We start from the raw sequence: 24,383 nt of genomic DNA, 5'->3' as shown, positions 1-24,383 counted from the left end.
TTTAATGTGGTCCTGCTTATTGCTACAGAATAGCATTGTTCTTTACAGAATGTTTATCTATTTACTTTATTGAGGAAAGTAGAACTAAAAAGGGGAGATGTCAGAGTATTAGAGTGTTTATGTTACTCTGCTTTACGGCTGTTGTAACGTAGCTGTTCATGTTTACTCTAGTGGGTGTTACGGCAGTGGGAGGGGCTTTTACGCGAGTCTTCACCTGTGTGCTGTGTGTACATGAACCGGAGAGCTCCTGGATAAAGCAAAGTAACAACTTACCTGTGTCTGGACATTCCGTGTTTTATTACACAGGGGACCCCCCCTGACTGTAGCCAATGGGAGCCACAATGCAGAGGATGCAGTATAGGAGACACACCCTCATCTTCTAAATGCAGGACTAATAGAGAAGTTTCCTGTTTGCATTCTGCATCACAAATATATCACATGAAACTCTAAACCAATTAAATCAAAGTGGAGAAAGTTAAACCAAAGCTATCACTGTGATGGTGCTCCAGTAGTTAGCTGCTGCTCAGAAGACTTTTTCAATGCAACAACATAGTAAACAGTGAAACGTCAATTATATCAACAAGTATTAAACAGCACTAAAGCACAAAGAGACTCACTGGTAAATGAGGAGCTATCTGCAGGCTGCGCTGCCTCGTTGCTGCTTCCAAGCAGAAATGACAGAGAAAACACTTGAAGAATACAAACAGTCCAGTCCAGAGGAAATGAAAAGCAGGTGGAAGAATGGTGTTGTGGGATATGACACTGAAAAGAGCTGAGTCCGAGAGCTTCCTTTGATTGGTTGGTCAACTTGCAGCCATCTAGTCTAGTTTCCTCTAAATAATGAAATGAATAAATTAAATATGAATACATGATAATAATATGAAAGTACAAAGATGTTTCTTTACATACCACTTTATTGAAATCGGGCTCAAATGGCACTTTCTTTGCATGTAGAATTATAACTGGTGATGAAACTGGAGCTATTTCCTTTTTTCTTCTTTTTTCATCTTTTTTTTATGACACCCATGTCTAACATTAGGCCACTTGGTGGCCATTTCCCACAGCAGCAGTTAACTGATATGATGTCAAACTCAATCTGTTGAGGCACAAAGTCCACAGGACCAGTGTAACTGTCCAAATACAGAAACCCTGCCTGCATCATTGAGCACTCTCTGCATGTTTCCACAGCACCAGTGTCTGAAAACCCACTGCTGACGTTTTAGCAGCCACCAAATAAATCAGCCTCTACACTTTATTGTGACATGTGCTCTCAGAGTCCAGCATTTTTTTCTCCTGCACACAGCTTTTAATTGTGTCATGTGTGTATATACACATCTGACACAGCAACAGCATCATAAGGGACGAAGATACCTCATGGATAAACTTGTATCATCTGAAAGAAGATATTCTTTAGAGCAAAAGCTTAGCAGCACTATTTCAAATGTGCTCAGTATAAAGACGTTATGTGTTATGATCATTTCTAATCAAGAAGCAGACATTCATCCCTTTTTATTGATTTTCTTCAATCTGATGGCAAGTTAATGTCGTTCTGTAATTTTCAATGTTGGGTCAATAACATTTCTGCATCACTTTCAACATAACATAAGCATTCAATGTATGACAGTTTTCTCTCCCTCGCCCAGCCGTCACCTTTCTATAACTGACATATGATGTGAGCATTCAGGGCGCAATCACGTGTCACCTGCCAGACGCCGTTCTCTGACACCATGGTGCAGCCGGTACCCTGGATGGATTTGTCCGGCTGCCCTTCCCCCCACTGTGTAAAGGTCAGACGTTGATTTTTCATATCAACCTCAAAACTCCCCCTTGCTCTGCCATTGTTGACGTTGATCCAGGCTGCTGTGTGAGGATCCTTAAACACTTGAGTCAGGACGTTGTTCTCCTCCTCATTCTTGGGCAGAGCCAGCTCTAAGCCTTTTTCAGTACAGAACTCGACAGCCCTGGAGAAAGCGCCCATCTCCTTGTTAGACACAAAGTACCTCTGACCAACTCTTCGGACGAATCCATAGTTTATAGCTGCACAAAGAAAATTGTACAAATGACGAGCTAACATTACTTTGACAGAAACGATGTGCATAAGAGAAAGATACGTGTTTTTGAGAAGGTGGGTTTTCACAAAAAAATCCAAGGCACTGCTGTGTTTTGAACTGCAATAATACATACACTAGGTTTGAGTGACAGCACTCTGTAGCCACACGTGAAACTTACCCATCTTTAATTTGGTGATTCTCTTCCTTAAGGTTTCAGCATCATGGTCAATAGAACCAAAGGGATCTGGATCAAACAAATAAAGTTCAGTGACCAAACTAGTAATAAGTCATAAGTGTGTAGACATGCACTCTCTGCTAACTGCATTATACATTAATGTATATTTCTCTTATTTTGCCTCTGCAATGAACACAAAGCTTTTAGCACATTAATCCATAAATATAAAGTTCAACATAAACTGGTCTTTTTTTTCTGTAAATGTCCATGGGAACAATGTGGGAACTTAACTCAAAGGAATCACAACACAATCTTGCAAACAGAGACTATGTAACATTCCCATGCAGTCTTTGAAAAATATTATGCTAGGAGACTCAAACCAGTATGGGCCTGATTTACTAAAGGTTTGCATGCATAAAAATATGCTTGATAGCACGTGCCATCACATGTTGAAGCTGGTCTACTAACCAGGCGCACCGTGGATTGTGCCTGTCAAACGCACAAAATAAGACACGCAATGCATTCAGTGCACATTTGCCAATCAGCACAGAGTAAATTTACAGAGTTTCTGAGTACCGAGGCAGGGACTCCTTTCGGCCCCGTAAAAGTTCCTGTAAATGGCCCTTCGGGGGAGGTTCCTGCAGTGGACTCACCCACCAACGGCCCCGGCCCCGTAAAATTATTAATTTGAGTGGAAACACATCTATGGAGGTTTCAGAATTTATGCTGTGTTCACATGGAGTCCGGTAAACGGCATTTGCCGCTGGACGGAACGGTAAAAACAAACAAACTGTCGGACGGCACGGCACAACGTCAAGACGCGTCACCATGTTGCTATGGCAACATCAACATACTCGTACTCAGACATCACGTTCGGTTGAGGTTACCGTCGCGGCAGACGGCAAAAGTTAAAATATTTGAACTCGGGACGGCATTGCCGTTGCCGGCGACGGTATTTTTTGCCGTGCTCCGCCACGTTTTACCGTCGTTCTCTCGTCCACTAACATGGAGTCCGGCATGCCGTCTGCCGTTTACTGGACTCCATGTGAAAGGAGCATTAGTCTTGTGCACAGTAGTCAATAGATAGTTGAATTAAAGGTTGAATATGTAGAATATTTATTATTATTGCTTTAGTTAGTTATTAGTACAGTATTGCTTTTCCATAAAAACATTTTTTTTAGTCCGAATCAATATTTTTAAAAATCTTTGACGGTCTCGACAATCACTTTCTGTCACGTTCTGTTTACATTCGTACCTGCCTATAGCCAACACGTGGCTCAATTCGTATGCGTTTGTTTCCAACCAAGCCTTTTTAATAATCAATTGGTGGATCAATGGATTATCATATACTTGTTATGATGGTTGTATTTGTGTAGTCTTATCTGTCATAAACACGTTTACTGTCACGGACTCCCGGTGCCACCGAGCTCCTTTTTTTTTCAACTTGACGAGAGCAGTGACACCGGAGGCTCTGAGCGCAGATTTGGTTTTCAGCAGCGGTGTGGAAGGCAGAGAGCCTCCACTCTCCCTGTAACAAGCTGCAAGTCATTTATTATGCTGATAATGATGGTAAAAAAGGGTAAATATCCTGCATAGTTCTCCTCCTCTGCTGTTACGTTTTACCTAGCAACAGTCTGGCAATCGACTGCTGGAATTCTTTTTCTGTTGTTGTTCTGGTAATTCTATCAACCTTTAATGACTGCAACCTTAAAGCTGCCCTGTGGTCAGCCTGCGCCGTTCGATGACGTTGAACCCCCCCCTTCCCTCCCTCCCTCCCCGAACGGTAAGTGCAGGTAACCAGGCAACCAGGTGACTGGCGAAGTAGGAAGAGAAAAAAAAGTTGTGGTCATTCAGCTTTGGCATTTATTTAGGGGTGTGACCTTATACATGTGTAAACGTTTACACGGAATGAAACTGTAAACGTTTAGTAAAAAAAAAAAAAAAAATCCCTAAACGATATCTAGGCCTACACGCAATTTATTTTCATATTTTTATACATAGGCCTACATTTTGGGGGGGGGCTGGGTGAAAAGTAGTCCCGCACACTGTCTTAATTTAGAGAAAACTATGATTTAATAAAAATGATGCTGTGACGCGCTTCCCTCCTCCAAAATGTGTGTAAGTGCGTTTTTTCTTTCCTTTTTTCTTGTCTTTTTTTTTTGCGAGCGAGTGTGATGGCGCCGCCACGCCGGGTCAAACATTGCTTTTCTGGTTGCCAAAAAATATTCTAAGCAAATTTAGCCTCCCTAAACACAAACAAATAACCTTACGGATTGAAAGGGGTGTCTCGGGACATTAAAGACGGCCGAGGACTGACGAGACGCCTCTGGGCTGGTTGCTCCTGCCCGGTCTGTCCTCCTCTCATCCGCACTTCAGCACCTGTCCTGGGCTGCAGCCATAGACTGCACCGTGTCGGCTCGGCTCGCTCCTCGTTTTAAATGACTTTACTCCTTTTAAAAGTAGTGTAAACAATTTACTGTTCTGATCACTCATACGCGTGTATAGTTAGGCTATACGTTGCATTATTATTAGTTATAGCTACTTCAAAAGTAAAGGATGGTGGAGCGAGCCAAGCTGTAGCCCAGGACAGGTGCTGAAGTGTGGGAGAGGAGGGAGAGACTGAGCTCCGCAGGGCTCTTGCAACTAGCGGCGGATCAGAGAGGGCGGAGGACCGACATGACAGGGGGTCTTGGTCTCCTGGTACCTGTGCGGTCCAGGACCGCGGAGGTCAGCGAGAGGGGGGGGTACGGTGGTCGACTCTGAACGCGCTCACCGGGCGGATCTCTCCAGTTACGGTGCGGTGCGTGTCGGGGGGGAGGGGGGCGGGACGAATCCGCCGTCGGGTCTCCTCCGCTCCGGTGGCTGCAGTGGCAGTGCTTCCACCGGCTGCATATCAGACTAGACAAAAATAAGATAACATGTTCTTCTTCTCTTCTGTTTACCAGCGCTCTAAACCCTACGTTAAATCCGAACGTTGCGTTGCATGCGTAATTTCCTGTGCGACAGCGCGGGAAAGTCGCTCCTCAGAGGCAATTGCGCTCCTGGGTAAACCAGGGACTGTTGTGTGGTGGAGATGCGTTCAATGATCATCCTAATAAGTCGTTTGGCAGTGGCTGCAATGTAACGGACATTGTTTTATATGTATAAACTCCACAGGCCAGCTTTAAGTAGAACATTAGAATGCCCTTCTCGTAAGGTGCTTCTGACTAACCTTTGTCTAGTGCATGGTAGTGTTAATTCAATCAGTAACATAAAATGTATATAACCTCCACATAACACAGTAGGCCCTTTGGCTCCATCTAGTCCATAATATCCTTGAGGTCCAGGTGGTCCAGCAGCCCCCCGAATCCCTAAATTAAAGGTGGACAGACATCAAACACATGAGCAGCCCAGGTGAATTAAATTACAATGGCTGAGATCTCAGTGCAATGCAATTTAAAGTAATGCATCCAAAGACATAAATGCACTACAAATTCAAACAACAACTTCAACAATTTGCCAACATGTGCACTCAAAAACTCACAACACGCGGGGCAGCGTTTAGTTCACTTGGTAGAGCTGTTGCCCCATGTTGAGGCTACAGTAGAGGTCTTCACGGGTCCAATTTGACGGAGCCGAACAGAAACGGACCCGTGAAAATTGTACCCGGAGCCGACTGGCCCCAAGCTATTATTGTAAATATGAGTTCCATACCCGAGCAGCACCAAGATATGTCGAAACGGGTCCATGGCACTGGTCCGACCTCCCATTAGTTCGACCTCCCATTGGTTCGAACTCCCATTGGTCCGACAATCGGAGTAATGAGAGTTCGAACTAATCCTCATTAGTTCGAACTGAACTAGTTAGCATTAGTCCAACTCTCCATTTTTACCGTTCACTATGCATTTATATAATTATTCATATAGGCTCATAAGACACACGTGGAAGAAGAGGTGCAGTTTATTGTGTTTCACCAACGAGGAGCTGTCATTACGCACGATTTTTACGCACTGCTGCGCGCTCATTAGTGTCCATAATTAAACCTTGACACTCATATCAAATCAAAATTACATTACAGACAGGTATACAGACAGGTGGATTGGGTTCTCTCTCTCTCTCTCTCCCACTCCGAACAGACAGACGGACGCAATCAGAAAGGAAACGGAGGCTGCGCATTGATCCTTTTTTCCTTTCTGGGATCAAACGGATCATGTGCAAAACAAGCACTTCATATTAATAACATATAACGCTCATTATGCTTCCAGCCTGTCTAGCCTCTACCTGGGAGAAAAAAAAGTGTATTTCTTTTACTCTGTACTCTGGGAGGGGGGGCTTTGATTATCAGTTTACACATCTTGATCAGCATTTATGATGGTTGTGCGCGATCTGACATGATCTGGCTCCTTTCTGGGCCGCGCGTGTGTGTGTGTGATGTGCGTTTCTGTGTGTTTCTGAGAGCTCTCTCTCTTTCAGTAATTCTCCTTATTTTGCTCTCTCTCACACAGAGAGAGAGAGAGAGAGAGAGAGAGAAAGCTGTATGCTTTATCAATGGAAGAGCTACAAAGTATCGCTGACAGTTCGAACTAACGGGACCACCCATTGGTTCGACCTCCTATTGGTCCGACTTGTGGTTGATTTTGTCGGAGTAACGGGAGATCGAACCAATGGGAGGTCGGACCAGTGGGTATTTTGTCGGAGTAATGGGAGGTCGAACCAATGGGAGGTCGAACCAATGGGCAGTTCCCTGTCGAAACCAGCTCCGAATAGAACCGTGACATTACAGCCCCGAACCCTAAAAAACCTGTGGACTGAAATGCCTGAGTTGCTTTATGATTTAATACAAGCTGTCTAGCTTAAATAAGACTTGTTTTTATTACTACTTTCTGTTTCTGACCTAAACGTTGTCTTCTTCTACCTGGTTTCTACTGGTTCCGACCCGGCCCCGGAGTCACTTCTTGTGAATGGACCCAAGACCCGAGCCGGGTCGGGTCGGAACTTCGGGTTTTCGGGCTGTCGGGTTTTTCCGAATACCTAGGCTACAGTCTTCACTGCAGGCGGCCCCGGTTCGGATCCCGCATTGGGCAGCCCTTTCCTGCGTGTCATTCCCCCTCTCTGCCTCCCCATTTCCTGTCTCTCTCTTGACTGTAGTACTATCGATCAAAGGCAATAAAACGCCCCCAAGAAAAAATACTCACAACACCTGCAACATACGGTGATGGACCTAACTGTGTGTTCACACCAAAAGCTTCCAAAGCGTCGAAACGCCATAAGTCAATTCATTTTCAATGAGAGCCCAGCGACACTGAGCGACCAAAGCGTCAACTGGCGTCACTGCGCTTCCAAAGTGTCCAAAGCGTCACCAGACGAGGAGTTCAGCCATGGTTAACTTTAGGGTAATTAGCTATGGCGCGGCTCAACGGCAACCTGTCAGAATAGAGATGTCCTTCGCCTGCCTTTTTTTCTCTTCTTTTTTTTGTCCTTCAGCTCCCCAATGACAGCACAGTAAGACTAAGCTAAAAGAACATGTTTGCAGTTACATCTGAATTAAAGTACAAGTTGACATTAAAATAAACCAAAAGCTTCCAAAACGGTTAAATTTAGCTTCAGCTCCCCAATGACCAGCACGATCGTGACGAGCGACCAAAGCCGCTGAAAATATTTGTCTTGTATGAAGTGCATCCTTGCGCGTTTTTGACGCTTTGGAAGCTTTTGGTGTGAACGCACAGTCACTTCCATTGTGTTGTGAGCTATGCAGTGCAGGTGGTGTCATATTGTTGAAGATGTTGTCTAAATTCATAGCATGGCTGTGTATTTGCAGGTGCTGTGAGGAAAGGTCATTCTGCTGAGCTCTGATGAGTATGAGGGTTCTCAGAGATTTTATGGCCAGTGCATTTTTTCTTAGCTCAAGGGTGACAGTAAGGATCAGATAACAAAAGTTATCCACGGAAGCGTATTGCATTTACTGGAATAAAAAAAAAAAAAAAACTCTGGTTTTTCTGAGTAATTTATATTTTTGGTCTGTTTTTCGAAGTAATTATTTCTGTTTTTCTGAGTAATTTATTTTTTGGTTTGTTTTTTGAATATTTTTTTCTGTTTTTCTGACAAATTTGTTCCCCTGTTTTTCTGATTAATTATTTTCTGTTTTTCGTGGTAATTTTTTTCTGACTTAGCTCCGAGAAATCAAAAACCCATGAGAAGCTACACCTACAAGTAACTAGAGTGCCTATCTAAGTGCTTCATCAGACTGTTCTGAGTGACATTCTCTGAGTAGGTGTTCTGTAATAACAGGTAGTTTCCTTTCAATATATATCTGAATTTACTTGAAACACAGTGAAAATAAGACTGTATTTATTGTCGAGCATATCCATTGATGTATGTTAAGCAGAAAGCGCCTTTACTCATTGTGTTATGAATAGTAGCCTACTTTTATTTTGAAGCATGTTTGCTATACTGTACGCTCCCGGATGTGTAGTTTGCCACGGGAAAAGTTTGTTGATGCTTGTGTTGGAGCCGTCAGTCTGGAAAACAAAGCAATGGTGGAACCGGTACCAAAATGGAGTTTGAATAAAAATCCTGAACAATGTATCTCATGGATCTAAGATGTAATAGATCCGTGATGAAGTGGAGGCTTGACTGCAGCGGTTAAACGTTACTTGCAGGTGGGAGCTTCTCGCAGGATTTTGAAACGCTTTTGGAGTTCTGGGAGGGTACGGCTGGCAACGGATTTTCATATAATGGCGGCGGATAGAGTTCACTTTTGAATCATCCAAAACACACACTATGAAACATCCAAATACCTCCATACTGCTCATCTATACTGACCCAAGTGTCCTGAAGCCGCCACATGAAAAAGTTGTACGGAAACAAAATAATTTGATCTCTGTTTTTAGCCTTGTTGTAGTAGTAGCTCCCAGAGGCTCTGTTGATGTATGTGCGCATGTGCAAGATTTGCTGCGAGATGTTCGTTTGTCGTTGTTCGTTTGTCGTTGTAAACCACTGGACTAGGGTTGTATATCTCCACCACTGAGGCCGATTCGATACGCATTTCGATACGCTGCCACCGATACGATACATTAACGATACACTGAAGCTCCCGTCGATACGATGCGATACGATTCACTCCTGTTCACGATGCGATGCGATTCAAATGCGATTTGATAACGATATGACTTAATTACAAAGAGATTTGGTTTGATTTGATGTTTGATACAGTTGTGATATGAGAGTTTCTTCCCACATCAAGTTTATTAACTTACCTCAATACCATTCTGTTTTACTCTCTGTATCAATTTGAGGGATGTAGCCTATATTTGGTTAACTTTTACAGGGCAAACCAATAAATCATATTTGAAAGGTACGGTCTAGAGGAAATAAATGGTAGAAATGAAATCCAGCTTAATCATATGGGCTAGTCTTGTGTGGTGGCACCTCTGCAGTTTGGTCTTTTGCTATATTATAATAGGCTAATAATAATAACTTTATTTATATAGCACCTTTAAAAACACAAGTTTACAAAGTGCTTCACAAAACAACTTAAAAGAGACAAGTCACAGATGTTTTGTTGTGCACAGGACATTTCTGGGTGGAGAGTCTGTGTTTTCTCTCCAGCCAGTGACAGAGCTCAGTGGTGTAGGTCCGTGCAGCAGAGTAGGAGAGCTAACGTTAACTGTACTAGCCCTGCTAGCTGTCCCGGATGCTAACGCTACCGCTAACTAGCAGTTAGCATCCGCGGCTACCACCGCTTCCCAGCTCACTACAACCAGAACATCTACCACGGCCCTGCTACTAGTTACAGCCGCTGACGGCCGAGTATTGACCCGACGCTTCACTCGGACTGTTTACTGTTCTTGGCGGCTCTGACGACAGCTGCTGCTGCTGCTGCTACCTGTCAGGGGCAGGAGGCTGCGCACGGGCACGGCTTTCACGATGGTGCATTCAGGTTGCCTCGGAAAATGAAATGATCGATTTAACCATGGAATTTACCGATGTAGAAGGCTAGAAGAGATGCATCGCAAATTCAACCATAAATTATGTCCGATGTAGCCTGAATCTACCGGTGCAGTCGCATCGCATACGTTTATATCGGACCACCGATATGAATCGGTGAATCTCCAGCAAATCTGGTGCATCTCGCTCAGCCACTGGGAGCTACTACAACAAGGTTAAAAACAGGGATCAGATTAATTTTTTCCAAACAATTTTTATTAGTTACATTTTAGTTTTTAAGTTATGATCTCCAAATTCCAATATGTAAATTGAGCCTATACGGAACCTACTGGATTAGAAGTGAGAATGGAGCCAGATTTGTATTCACTTATTTCATTTTTTTGTGACCGTCATTGTCAATAATTCATCTGACTCACCTACTTTTCCAGTGGGACCGGGTATCCCTTCTCCTCCTGGTGGTCCTGGGAACCCTGGTTCACCACGAAGCCCTTTTGGCCCTTGAGGTCCTGGTGGTCCTTGAATTCCCACACCATTTGAATCACCATGAAGCTGAGTGTAGCTACCAGAAGCCATCAGTTCCCAGATGCATAGAAAGAGAAACACCCTCATCTTCTGAATGCACTGAAAAAGTATGAATAGCTTATGGTTAGTAAAAAAATAAAATAAAATACTCCCCCCCCCCCCCCCATCATGAGAGAACAAAGTTTTTCAGAACAGATCAACGAAGACAACTTAGTACTTTGTGATAAACAGGTTAAAACTCACAGTATAATGCAGGCTGAGCTGGTTGTGCTGCTTCTTTGCTGCTTGCTTCCAAACAGAAGTGGCAGAGCAAGCTGTCCTAGTCAGTATAAGACATCCAGTCCAGAGGAAATGAAAAGCAGGTGAAAATTATTTTTGTTGGATATGACACAGAGTGTAAAATGACCTCTTCTTCTTCTCTTGCTTTTTTTTCAGTGCAAGAAGAAAGAAAAAGAATCCATGGAGCTCGGATGGATAACTTTATATATCAAGAAATACGATGTTAAAATCTGTGCAGTCTTATCTATCATAAGAGATTACGGGTTAGGGGGCGCGTTTGTGTTGCGGTGCCACAGAGACGAGAGCTGGGACACCGGGTCGGAGGCTCTGATCTTGCAAAGTTGGTTTTCAGCCAAGAGACGCTACATTGAAGGCAGAGGACCTCCATTCTCCCTGTAACAGGTTACAAATCATTTATTTAACCATCACAGTTAGGACTCCGAAACTGTTTAATTAAGTTAAAAATTTAACATATTAAGGTGGAAATCCTGCATAGTTCTGTCAGGATGAAAAAACAGGAAAACTGACATTGCGTGTTTGTTTATTCCAAGAGAGGACAAACAACGATGTTCCAGTTAACTATTTATTAAATTGGATCATCAAAAGAATCAGATACAAGAAACTCTCCTGTTCAGGAAATGGCAGTCTGCAAGCAGTTAGCTGCAACCACCATCCCATAGAGCCAGAATTCTCTGTCCTCTGCAATTTGCATCTGGCCAAGACAAAGGCGTTACATTAATTTTAATAAATTCGCACTATGTGTGTGTAATTAACTCTTATTGGTCAGAAACAGGTGGGGAGTGGCTGTGGTTTAAACTTAGCCCTCCCTTCGTTGGTGCCCTCTGGCTGGCACAGGTTGGTTCCATCTTCCCAGCACACGAACCTCTGGGCCTGAAACACAACAAAGCCCTCCCTACACTGACATAACATTCCACCCAGGTGTCTGAGGGGTCAGGGCAGATAATACAGACCATTAAAACTCTTCCTCACAATGCTTCATTCAGCCACAGGCCTCATCCTCTCCTCCCTTCGGCCTTGGAGATGTTTTGCTTTCACTGTGGCTCTGTGTGCTCTCAACTTTGCCTCTGAATGATCAAACAGGTTACTGGTATTCATTGCATTATATTATAACTCAATGGGTTAGTCAAAAATATAAGACACACTAGGTTAGTTAAAACATGAGACTAAACTTTACTACTGTAGTGTATGGAGTATATTTTCATGTAGTTAGAAGCAGTAATGAGTAGTGATAAGTACCCGTTGTAATGTGTGTAGTGATATGTGCTGTAACGTTCTGTTTCTATGGTAACGTCTGGTCCGCAGTAAAGTCTGTGAAGTAAAACCGCAACAGTGTGTCCACCGCCACTTCCTTTTAATATGTTGTTAAAGACACAACAAAACTGGCGACGAGTCTGAACCAACACGCAACAAAGTTTCCGGCAACATCGACTGAAGTGACAGAGACGGCGGCGCTCGGAAAAGAGGGAGAAGACGAAAGAAAAGAGTTACGTGAGTCTGAACCGGATCAACGGCGGAATACGGAGGTGGACAAAAGTAAACGGACACATCGTATCATGGCTTATGTCGGGAAAATAGAAGAATTCAGCAGTATAAATGAAGACTGGGATTCTTATATTGAGAGGATTGAACTGTACTTGGCAGCAAATGACGTGAGTGAGGAAAAGAAAGTTCCCACACTACTGAGTTTCATGGGCGCTAAGACGTACAGCCTGCTCAGAAACCTGCTCGCTCCCGAGAAGCCGGCCGCACAGACATTCGATAACATCGTTAAAACGTTAAAGAACCATCTGAGCCCAAAGCCTATTGTGATAGCAGAGAGATTTCGTTTTCACAACAGAAATCAGCCTAAAGATGAAAGCATTGCGGATTAGATTGCTGAACTGCGCAGACTAACCCAGTTTTGTGAGTTTGGATCTGGACTTTCTGATGCTTTGCGTGACAGACTGGTTTGTGGCATGCACTGTCAGAGCACACAGAAGAGACTGTTGTCAGAGAAGGATCTCACACTGGAGAGAGCAGTGGCTATTGCAGTGTCAATGGAGACAGCAACCAAGGATGCTTTGGAGCTACAGAGGAAGGCAGTGGACAGCGGCATTCACAAAATGTCAATTAGAGATGCAAGGAACCAAGAGCATCAGTGTTACAGATGTGGCAAAACATCACACAGTGCAAATGACTGCTGGTTTAAGGACAAAAACTGCAGAAAGTGTAACAGACCTGGACACATAGAGAGAGTGTGCAGACAGAAATTTAACAGCAAGGAAGCACAAAGAGAAAAAGGATACAAGGATCAAAAGAAATACAAAGGTAAACATGTACACAAAGTGACTGTAAATGAAGATGGATCAACATCTGAGTCTGAATGTAATGAACTGGCTTGTTTAAAGATAAACAATATGACTGAAAATGAAGACAGAGAAGTTATCTGGGTCACACCACAGGTGTCTGGCGTCAACCTGAAGATGGAGCTAGACACAGGGTCAGCCTTATCAGTCATTTCAAATGCTGACTACAAGAGACTCTTCCCTGACCTACCACTGATAAAGACCTCTGTACGACTGAAGACCTACACAGGTGAACAGGTGCGCCCCAACGGCAAACTTAAAGTGACAGTAACATACAAGGATAAAACACTGCAACTGATGATGTATGTGTCACAGTCTGTAATTGGGGACTTATGACTTTGTTTATTTGTTTTTTTCTTTGTGTGTGATCATATTGTGTGCAGTGTCAATTAACTCTCCCCAATGCAGCTGCGGCGTGTCATTCCAGTGAAGACACACCGGTACAAGGTTTCCCTAATCAGCCCTAATCAGTAGCAGACAATGTGATTGGCTGGAGGGGCAAGGCCAGAGGATCTCGCACGGCGTCTTTGTCTTTCTCTCCTGGGGTGGCAAGTGGAGAGGAGCCTGTCGGTGAGCAGCCCAGCTAGTGGAGTAGCTGAGGATACACAGAGGAACTCCAGGTGCTAACTGCTGGGGAAGAGCGAGCCAGCCGGAGAGGAGAGGCAGCCAGCCGAGGGTGCGGCGAGAGTGAGTCCTACGGGACCTGATATGCTTCAAGCCTTATTGGCATCAGGCGAGTGCATCTCCATACCAGTTCCTGATTTTATGTTGTGATTGGTGCACACATGGTTGTTCATTTTACTCCATAGAAGTTCTTCGCGTCTCCAGAGAGGGTCCCAACGCAGCCTACGTCCACAGCCACGGTCCCAAGCTCTCCCCAAGGACGCACGGAGCCCAGAAGGACTCAAAGACTGTGTATTAGCACCCCCTGCTGCTCATTTCAAGCGACAGACATTTTTAAGGCCCTTATAGCTTTTCATCATCACCTTTTTAAAAGAAAAATAAACTGTGTCCTGAATTGACTTCCTCATGGTCTGTGTATCCTTGACCCAGAGATCTTAAAGAACCTCTTGTGACATTTGTGCTGGAAAATGGAGGGCCACCGCTGTTCGGACGTGAATGGTTAAGGAAGATTAAACTGGACTGGCATACCATTAAAGCTCTGCAGGTGGCACAGACAGAAAAAGACAGCCCACACAGTGCCTCAGAGAGACTGTCTCAGCTACTCGATACCCACAAGAAGGTGTTTGAAGCTGGCATAGGCACACTAAAGGGAGTAAAAGCAAGGATTGAGCTGGATGAAGGTGCATCTCCCAAATTCCACAAAGCTCGTCCAGTGCAATATGCGATACGCCCAAAGGTGGAGGCTGAACTTCAGAGCTTGGTGACATCTGGTATCCTGACAAAAGTCAAATGGAGTGACTGGGCGACACCCATTGTCCCAGTAATTAAGAAAGGAAAGTCTGAATCTGTTCGTTTATGTGGAGACTTCAAAGTGACCATCAATCCTGTGCTGCGTGCTGTGCAGTACCCACTACCACGTATTGATGACATCTTTGCAACACTGGCAGGAGGAGAAAAGTTTTCAAAGATTGACTTAGCAAAAGCTTACCTGCAAATGGAAGTTGAGGAGTCACACAGGAAATATCTCACCATCAACACTCATAAAGGACTGTTTCAGTACAACAGGCTCGTTTTTGGTGTTGCATCAGCTCCAGCAATCTGGCAGAGAGCAATGGATCAAGTTCTTCAAGATATCCCCAGCACACAGTGTTACCTTGATGACATCATAGTGACTGGTAAAAACGACAAAGAGCATCTAGAGAACCTCGGAAAGGTGCTCACCAGGCTGAGTGAGTATGGTCTGCATGCAAAGAGAAGCAAGTGTGAGTTTTTCAAAAGTGAAATCTCATATTGTGGACATGTCATTGACAGGCACGGCTTGCACAAATCAAAAGAGAAAATTGAAGCTGTGCTCCAGGCACCAAAACCAGAGAATGTGTCACAGCTGAGGTCGTATTTAGGGCTTGTGAACTCCTATCATAAGTTTCTTCCAGACCTAGCTACCACACTGCACCCACTCAACGCACTGCTACAGACCGGAGCAAAATGGGACTGGTCTAAGGAATGTGATCGAGCATTTAAAGAAACAAAAAGACTGATAACATCAGATGGACTGCTCACTCACTACGACCCATCATGCCCCATCAGACTGGCTTGTGATGCTAGCCCATATGGAATCGGCTGTGTACTGTCACACACCATGAAAGATGGAGCTGAACGTCCCATAGCATTTGCTTCAAGATCACTGACAAGTGCAGAACGAAATTATGCACAGATTGACCGTGAAGCCCTCAGCCTTGTGTGGGGAATTAAAAAGTTTCACCATTACCTGTATGGACAAAGATTTACTCTGGTGACAGACCACCAACCCCTGCTGTCAATCTTTAACCCACGGAAGGGGATTCCAGTGATGTCAGCAGCCCGGTTGCAGCGATGGGCCCTGTTCCTTGGGGCTCACTCCTATGATATTGAATTCAAAGGGACTAAACAACACGGCAACGCAGACAGCTTATCACGCCTCCCACTGTCAACAACAGAGGAAGAAAAGACTTATTCTCCAGACCCAGTGGAAGTGTTTCATACAACTGTGGTGGATCAGCTTCCTGTGACAAATGCAGAGATACAGAGACACACCAGGAATGACCCCACACTGTCAAAAGTGTATGAAATTACAATGAGAGGATGGCCTGCACATGGGAACCCCATGTTCCCTGAATTCTCAGCCAGGAGAGACCAACTCTCCGTCTGTCAAGGAACCCTGCTATGTGGCTCCCGTGTAGTAGTTCCTGCAAAACTGCGTGCCAGGGTGTTAGAGACTCTCCATGAAGGGCACCTTGGCACAGTGAAGATGAAAAGTTTAGCCCGGAGCTATGTTTGGTGGCCAGGCATCGACAAACAACTGGAGGACATCACCAAAAGTTGCTCAGGATGCCACAGAGTCCAAAACGCACCAGCACCAGCACCAGCACCTCTCCATCCTTGGGAGTGGCCGTCAGCACCATGGCAAAGAGTGCATATTGATTTTGCTGGACCATTCATGAACTCTATGTTCCTCATAGCCAGTGGTGTAGTGGTCCCTGGAGAAGCGGGTATACTCTAAATTTTCATCGTTATTTAACCTCACCTGTGAATTTCCAGCCTCTCCTCCATCTCCTTCTCTACCTCATCCAGCTTCTCCTTCTCTACCTCTTCCTGCCTCTCCTCCTTCATCTGTTCTAGCCTCTCCTCCTCTACCTCCTCTGGTCTCTCCTTCTCTACCTCCTCCATCTCCTCCTTCTCTACCTCTTCCTGCCTCTCCTCCCTCTGTTCTAGCCTCTCCTCCTCTACCTCCTCTGGTCTCTCCTTCTCCATCTCCTCCTCCTCTACCTCTTCCTGCCTCTCCTCCTTCATCTGTTCTAGCCTCTCCTCCTCTACCTCCTCTAGTCTCTCCTTCTCCATCTCCTCCAGCCTCTCTACTGTCTGTCACCTGACAAAAATATGTTGATGCATGACATATGAACAGATACATTAGGGATACAATAGAGCTTGGTGGTAGGCCTACAGTTATTGCCTGAGGAAAAAAGGATTTTACTTTCACACACTTGTGTGTCATTTATTCCCCCAAAATGTATAAAATTAGCCTACACGAGCATCTGGAATCTGAGGTTTTTTTCTAGGCCTTTTCCTGACCAATGTTATTTATTTTTGTTTTTTAAACAGTTGCTCCCTTTCACACAAAGGATAGGCCTACATGGAAATAAGCTAGTAGTAAAAATAACTTAAAAAAAAAAAAAAAAAAGTGTTTGCCATTAAATATTGGCTTTTATTCATTATCTGTATTGTTGAGGCTCTACAGTTAGATACCATTTAAGTAACTTACACTTTCACTGATAGAGAAGTGTTTTATGTCCATTTTCCTTTTCTTTGACATTCTTATTACCAAGCACAGACCCACAGGCAGAGCACACACACACGCACGCACGCATACAAACAAACAGACAGACAGACAGACAGACAGACACACAGACACACAGACACACAGACACACAGACACAAACACATGTAAATGACACCACTGATGTTAAAATCCGTCTAGCTAACGTGACCCAGGCAGAACTAAAGCCGAACATGTTGACAACTTACATTGGCGGTTGCAGATTGAAGCCCCGTGACCTCCTGTCCCGTCCGACCAACGAGCAGGTAACTTTTACAAGCAGACGGAGTGACAGTGGAGACAGCCAATCACATGTACGTTAGCGAGAAACGGCAGAGCCAATCGGAGATCGATATTCAGGTTAGAGGCGGGACTTCTAGCAGAGACCGACTGTTAACCCTTTGTGCGCACCAGGGGGGATTTAGAAGTGGGTATACGCAATCCTGACTGAAAAATAAGTAGGTATACGCCGTATACCGGCGTACCCCCTCGACTACACCACTGCCTGTGACTGTGTCCAGGTGGGCGGTAGGGCAATGTATGTGCCAGATGTAGATGGTTTTGTTTTTGGAATAGCCACTGCAGGGCTGGTGAGAATCATCTTGAAGTGTTGACTTTCATCTCCAGTGGGTATTTTGTCGGAGTAACGGGAGATCGAACCAATGGGAGGTCGGACCAATGGGCAGTTCCCAATAAAACAATCATCAGTGAGATATATTCAGTGTTGATCAGTAATGTCAAAGTGGAGAATATAAGTTCAGCGTTAGTTCTGATGAGGTGTCTGCGTGCAGCTTTGCAGTCTCCAGGGTAGAGACACAGGTTCAGCCTTATCTCATCAGTCAGTGAGACATTGGTGTTATGTTTTATTTATTAATCAGTAAGGCACAATATCAACTTCAGTTAGTAAAAGGCAAACATTCAATGTTAAGACAATTTTCACCCTAACAGTTCCTCTTTGAAATGCTTGTATGATTACAATATGTAATGATGTTCAGAATCCAACTTTGTATGGAGCGTGACACATCTTTTACCAACCCTGTAAGTATCCTATTTCACTTTCTGCAAACAATAGCAACCTGTTGAAATTTTTATGAGTTCATCTTGACTCCTGAATGAGTGACAAAAATATGTTGTCATTGATGGATACTTTATTGTTGCATGATATGCTTTAAGAACATCCTGGCTTGAATTCACCAGTAATAATGTCATGCTGAGTCAAACATGTCCTTAGTATGGACATTAGACAATACTGACAATGTTGAGAAATAAGAACATAAGATATAACAGATATAATATCTGAAAGCAAATATTTCATACATTCTTACTAATGCAGATCTTTGCAACATGAAGGTGAATTTCAAGATACAAAACGTGAAAAAAGTCGGGAGATACCAGAAGACCGCACGATCTGATATCACCAAGTAAAAAACAGCCCAGGACTAACCCTAAACCTAACCGGTTGGTTATAACAGCGCTCCTGGGCCGTTAATTACTTGGTGATATCAGATCATGCCCAGAAGACCCTTCTACATCTGACAAATGATGTAAGCGTTCAGGGAGCAGTCAGGTGTCTCCTGCGGAGCGCCACTCTCTGACAGCAGGGTGCAGCCATTTTGAGGCTGAGTTCTGATCCAGGCTGTTTTGTGAACGTGGCCAAAGAACTGAGTCAGAGCAGCGTTCTCCTCCTCATTCTGGGGCAGAGCCAGCTCTAAGCCTTGCTGGGTGCAGAACTCAACAGCCCTGGAGAAAGTGCCTCTCTCCTTGTAGGACACAAAGTATTTCTCACCAACTTTCCGCACAAAATCATAGATTATAGCTGAAAGAAGAAAACAGAACACACAAAGAGCACGTTAATAAGCCATAGATTTAAATTTGGCACTGTGTGACAATAAAATCCACTCATGGTTCACTCAATAGGTTGTTTGGAGCTTACAGTAGTCAGCTGATGGCAAGTGGTTTTATGTTGGAGATAAATCTAAACCCTGTCTTAAATCATAAATGCTGTTTGTGGAGTGGAAGACAGAGAATGTTGAATTCATATGACTAGAAGGGAGTAGAAATAGTAGCTTCACACAGAGAAGCCTCTAGTCTGCACTCAGCCTATGCAACAAAGTCAGGTGTTTGACCATAATGAGACTGAATACCGAAATGCAGATCTGGGGTTATAACTGAGCCATTCTTGGTGACAAAGTAGATCCTATAGCCGCTGATCCTTCTCTCTCATTCAGTTTAAATCTAATACCCCTTTCCCACTGGCCAAAAAAGCCGTTTAAACCCTCTGACAATCGGCTTTTGGTAGCAGTGGGAAAGGCTCACCGACCCGTGTCAAACGACTTGGCAAGCGACGCGGGTTAAAATTGCTTTCACTCGGCTCGGCTCCGATCGGCTTGCAGTGGAAACGCCAGACCCGGGTCAACACGCTAATTTATGTGATGATGTTGAGCGTTATGTGACGCCACGTCATCGCGCCAGTCGCATCTCATATCACACTAAAACAAAGCTCTGCTCGCATTCGAGACTGGGATTTGATCAAAAGATCAAAGAACACTGACCAAAAAAGATTGAAAAAGAAGAAGCGACAGTCTGACGTGTTGTGCCGCGGCAGACTCTCTGTCCTCCGCGGTCCTGGTGCTCTGCAGACGGGCCTCACACTCCCCAGCGGGCGGCTGTGGCATGACAGGGTGTTTCTCGCACCGCGGATGAGAGCGGCGCAACTGGTTTATGCTCTGTCTTATCCCTCAGCGGGGGGTCAGACTCGGCTCATTTTGGTCAATGGGAAAGGAGCCAAATGCCGATTTTTAGTGGGAAAGCAGCTTAAAATGTTTTCTCAAAGGAGGCAGTCATTAGGAAAAAGGTTCAAGAACCATAAAAAACAAAATCATAAGAGGACAGAAGAAGAGGACTTACCCAGCTCTAACTTATCAACAATCTTCTTTAAGGTTTCAAGTTCCTTGTGAATGGCAACAAAGTTTTCTGGATCAAACAGATTACATCACAAGTTGTCACAAACAACTCCTGAATAGTTTGAAAATACCAGTATAGCAGCATGGTTCTGTCAGGGTCTGTCATGTGTCAGTTTCCTGTTTTATTTTGATAGTCTTGTCTCAGTGTTCACTTCCTGTTTTCCGTCTAATTACCTGTCCCCGCCCTAATGTGTTTCACCTGTGTCTCGTTGTCCCTTCCCTCCTGTGTCTATGTAACCAGGGCTCCCTAGTGTGTCAGTGCCAGATTGTCTTGTCTCCAAGAGCAGCATTTGATTACATAGAATATCCCCGTCTGACCGTTTTTGTCCCTAGTTTCCGAGTCCTGCCGATTTTGTACCTTTGCCTGTCTGACTGCCTTTTTGTATTTTGACCCTTTGACCTGAATAAACGACCTTGAAAACTGCCTACTGCCTGCCTGCCTGCATTTGTGTCCGCCAGTCTCTGTGTTTTTGTTCTAGAAATGTTAGTTGCGCTCTGTCAGTTCACCACTTTGGTCCAGACAGAAATATGTCAACAACCAGTGTTTGGATTGTCAGGAAATGGAGCATTTACATTTATGTTCCCCAGATGATAAACAAATCCAACTTCCATTGAACTGTAATTTTTTAAACAGACAATATCAGTGCTTGAAATCCATAGACGTTTTTAAATTTGTGTCTCTCATGAATAATTTGTCCAACATGTCCCACTGAGTTCTATAGATAATAATACATTTTCATTTCTTTTCAGGTCAGATTTTCATCTGTCCAACATGGTCAGCACTATAGCTGCAAAACATCAGCATGTGTGAGCATTATCACATATTATCAGACTGACAAAGGATTTAGCTACAGTAAATCACCTTCTGGACATATTCCAGGTTTTCCAGTCGCTCCAGGTTCTCCAGGACGTCCACGTGGTCCAGCAGGACCCGGAGGTCCCGATGGGCCTTTAGAGCAAATAAAGACACATGACTTAGAGTGTTAAAGTGTGAAACTGTTACAAAGTCACTATTCTCCAACAATTATGGAGTCAGAAAGGTTTGAGTTGAAGCTGTGAGCAAAAGTCATGGTGTATAAAAATTTGTATCCTCTAATGTGAATGAACAGCCATATACTTGAATGTCAGTTTTTCTTACAAATAAAAAATAAAGAAGACCAAAATAAACTGGCCCTACCCACCGGGAAAACCTGGTGCACCAGCAGCCCCAGTTGGTCCAGGAGGCCCAGGTATTCCACGATCTCCCTTTTGACCTGGGAAGCCAGGAAGCCCAGCAGATCCAGGGAGTCCCCCCTGACTGTAGCCAATGGGAGCCACAATGCAGAGGATGCAGTATAGGAGACACACCCTCATCTTCTAAATGCAGGACTAAAAGAGAAGTTTCCTGTTTGCATTCTGCATCAGAAATATATCACATGAAACTCTAAACCAATTAAATCAAAGTGGAGAAAGTTAAACCAAAGCTATCACTGTGATGGTGCTTCAGTAGTTAGCTGCTGCTCAGAAGACTTTTTCAATGCAACAACATAGTAAAGTTATTCAGACAGTGAAACGTCAATTATATCAACAAGTATTAAACAGCACTAAAGCACAAAGAGACTCACTGGTAAATGAGGAGCTATCTGCAGGCTGCGCTGCCTCGTTGCTGCTTCCAAGCAGAAATGACAGAGAAAACACTTGAAGAATACAAACAGTCCAGTCCAGAGGAAATGAAAAGCAGGTGGAAGAATGGTGTTGTGGGATATGACACTGAAAAGAACTGAGTGAAATAAATGAAATATGAATACATGATAATAATATGAAAGTATGGTAACACTTTACAATAAGGGTCCCTTAATTAACATTAGTTAGTACATTATTAAGCATTAATATATAAACTAATGTGTTAATTAATGCTGAGTAATCCATACATAAGGATAACTAATGACATTATTCAACTTTTAATTTATTGACTAACTTTGAACATTAATTCACTGCTTACTAATACGCTACATTAATTAATGTGTTTCCTAACCGTAAGTAATACATAATGATTGTTAATATATCTGTAAACAGTTAATTAATGCTTAATAATGTACTAACTAATGTTAATTAAGGGACCCTTATTGTAAAGTGTTACCGAAAGTACAAATATGTTTCTTTATATACCACTTTATTGAAATCGAGCTTAAATGGCACTTTCTTTGCACGTACATACTGTATAACTGATGATGAAGCTATGTCCTTTTTTCTTAAAGTAACATTGCGGAGTTTTTCGGCCTTAAAATAATGTTTCCAGACTCATTGCAGTGATAGAAAAATGGTTAATAGGATGAATGGTGCTGCCGCTGCAGCCTGAGCGGGGTCGCGTCGGCTGAAACTGCACTATGTAACTTCCCTGCACGGGTACGAAACACCGTTTCTCAAAATTCCAATATGTAAATTGAGCCTATTTGGAATCTACTGGATTAGAAGTGAGAATGGAGCCAGATTTGTATTCATTTATTTTATTTTCTTGTGACCGTCAATAATTCATCCGACTCACCTATTTTTCCATTGGGACAACGTGGCCCTTCTCCTCCTGCTGGTCCTGCGAACCCTGGTTCACCAGGAAGCCCTTTTGGCCCTTGAGGTCCATGTCGTCCTGGTGGTCCTTGAATTCCCACACCATTTGAATCATCATGAAGCTGAAGCTACAATATTCCCACAAAACCAGGACTTGTGTTTTTCCCCATCATTACAGAACAAAGTTTTCAGAATAAATCAATGAAGACAACTTAGTACTTTGTGATAAACAGGTTAAAACTCACAGTATAAATGCAGGTTGAGCTGGTTTTGCTGCTTCGCTGCTTGTGTGGCGGAACGTGGAGGAAGTGGGAAGTTGTCCAACAACGCCACCTGGGGAATTGCACCCCAGGAAATACACTCTACCCTGTACTGGGGCTACTACAGTAGGTCACACAGATTCGTTACATCAATAGAGGACATGAGACTATTAGACTACTAGATTATTATATCTGCTTTTTAAAATTTATTATTATTAAATTTATTATTATTTAGCTACAAAAAATATTAGACATGTACCACACATCTGGCTGGAAGGTCTCAATGGTTCAAGAACTTTTTTTCCCATCATTAAATATTAAAATGAAGCTAAGTACTATGTTTGTTTTTCCTTTTAAATAAGTTCAATATCAAGTGGTAATTCCACCTGCCACAACTGGCTCTCTCGCTCTCAGACATTTTAAATGATCAAATGATGAAAATTATGTCACTGTAATATCTGCACCTACTGTTTGACATGCTGTTTAGAGGTTTTTTTCTCCTTAAATTAATTGTTTACTTTTATACTTTTAATAAGAGTGTGTAATGTCTCTTGCCGTGTCGTGCTATGGGTCCGTATGATTTCCTGCTTTTTTGTCCTTGGCGAATCACATCCCTGCCCCCGCGGGCACACAAGCAGCATGGGACAAGCCACACATCAACATCATCTTAGGGCCTGAAGTTGAAATCAAACGCACTCCTCCTGCTGCGCTTGAGTTGAACAAAGTTGAAAACGGCGCCACAGAGCTTCGATACCGTACATTGAGTTTCAATCAATATACCCGTGCGGCGGCAGACAATTTCAGCGAGGCGGCCGCCTCTAAATTTATAATGCAGAAAAAACCCTGGTAATTTTTTTGAAGGGATTGCCTCAATAACATCTCCTCCCATCTGTTGTCTGTTACATCCTTATATTGTACTCTAGTGCTAACAACTAAAATATTACTATATTTCCTCAAATAGTGGCGCCGGCTTTTATTTACACAATTGCCCCATAGGCCTAGATCTGATCTTTTATTTCTAAATTCTCCGTTTGTTTTTACACATTAGCGACTAATCTCATCATTCAGTCGCTCATCTTTCTCACAAGCTTGTTTAGTCCAGTCATTTTATGAGAAAAGGTTAAACAAATTGCAACAGAAGCAAACTCAACTGATTTTGTATCCTCAGTCCTGAGTGAGGAAAAAAAAGCCCCGAAGAATCCCATTAGGGGAAAGTTTCGAAAAACACCCAAACATATCCCATTTATACGCATATAAAAATTTTTTTTCACGTGAATAGGGTAAAATTTTTAACCTTTAGATATCTCCATGAAAATTACTG

The 24,383-nt window shown here is 43.4% G+C and overlaps 2 protein-coding genes across 2 annotated transcripts; both read right to left on the bottom strand.

The window, feature by feature from the left end:
• Positions 1-1,297: 1,297 nt before the first annotated feature.
• Positions 1,298-10,685, bottom strand: LOC146985522 (mannose-binding protein C-like). Its single transcript, XM_085780438.1, has 3 exons — positions 10,573-10,685; positions 2,230-2,327; positions 1,298-2,037 (listed from the first exon to the last, which is right to left on the bottom strand). The coding sequence occupies exons 1-3, from the start codon at positions 10,683-10,685 to the stop codon at positions 1,655-1,657; spliced, it is 594 nt and encodes a 197-aa protein (XP_085636564.1). The 3' UTR covers positions 1,298-1,654.
• Positions 10,686-18,814: 8,129 nt separating this feature from the next.
• On the bottom strand, positions 18,815-21,328 carry LOC146985521 (pulmonary surfactant-associated protein D-like). The gene is made up of 4 exons (XM_085780437.1): positions 21,313-21,328; positions 21,121-21,207; positions 20,203-20,268; positions 18,815-19,111 (listed from the first exon to the last, which is right to left on the bottom strand). The coding sequence occupies exons 1-4, from the start codon at positions 21,326-21,328 to the stop codon at positions 18,822-18,824; spliced, it is 459 nt and encodes a 152-aa protein (XP_085636563.1). The 3' UTR covers positions 18,815-18,821.
• Between the last annotated feature and the right edge of the window lie 3,055 nt (positions 21,329-24,383).

The sequence above is a fragment of the Trachurus japonicus genome, chromosome 6 (assembly GCF_045865225.1).
Source record: "Trachurus japonicus isolate A0001 chromosome 6, Traja_1.0".
Lineage (NCBI taxonomy): Eukaryota > Metazoa > Chordata > Actinopteri > Carangiformes > Carangidae > Trachurus > Trachurus japonicus.
This window is presented reverse-complemented; position numbering and strand designations above follow the sequence as displayed.

Coding starts and splice junctions, on each gene's coding strand:
- LOC146985522 (XM_085780438.1), bottom strand. CDS start 10,685: ATGGTGTGGGAATTCAAGGACCACCAGGACCTCAAGGGCCAAAAGGGC. Junction 2,328..10,572: donor TACCCGGTCCCACTGGAAAA/GTAGGTGAGTCA, acceptor ACTTATTACTAG/TTTGGTCACTGAACTTTATT. Junction 2,038..2,229: donor AATCACCAAATTAAAGATGG/GTAAGTTTCACG, acceptor TTCTTTGTGCAG/CTATAAACTATGGATTCGTC.
- LOC146985521 (XM_085780437.1), bottom strand. Junction 20,269..21,120: donor ACCTGGAATATGTCCAGAAG/GTGATTTACTGT, acceptor TGTTTGATCCAG/AAAACTTTGTTGCCATTCAC. Junction 19,112..20,202: donor TGTTGATAAGTTAGAGCTGG/GTAAGTCCTCTT, acceptor TTCTTCTTTCAG/CTATAATCTATGATTTTGTG.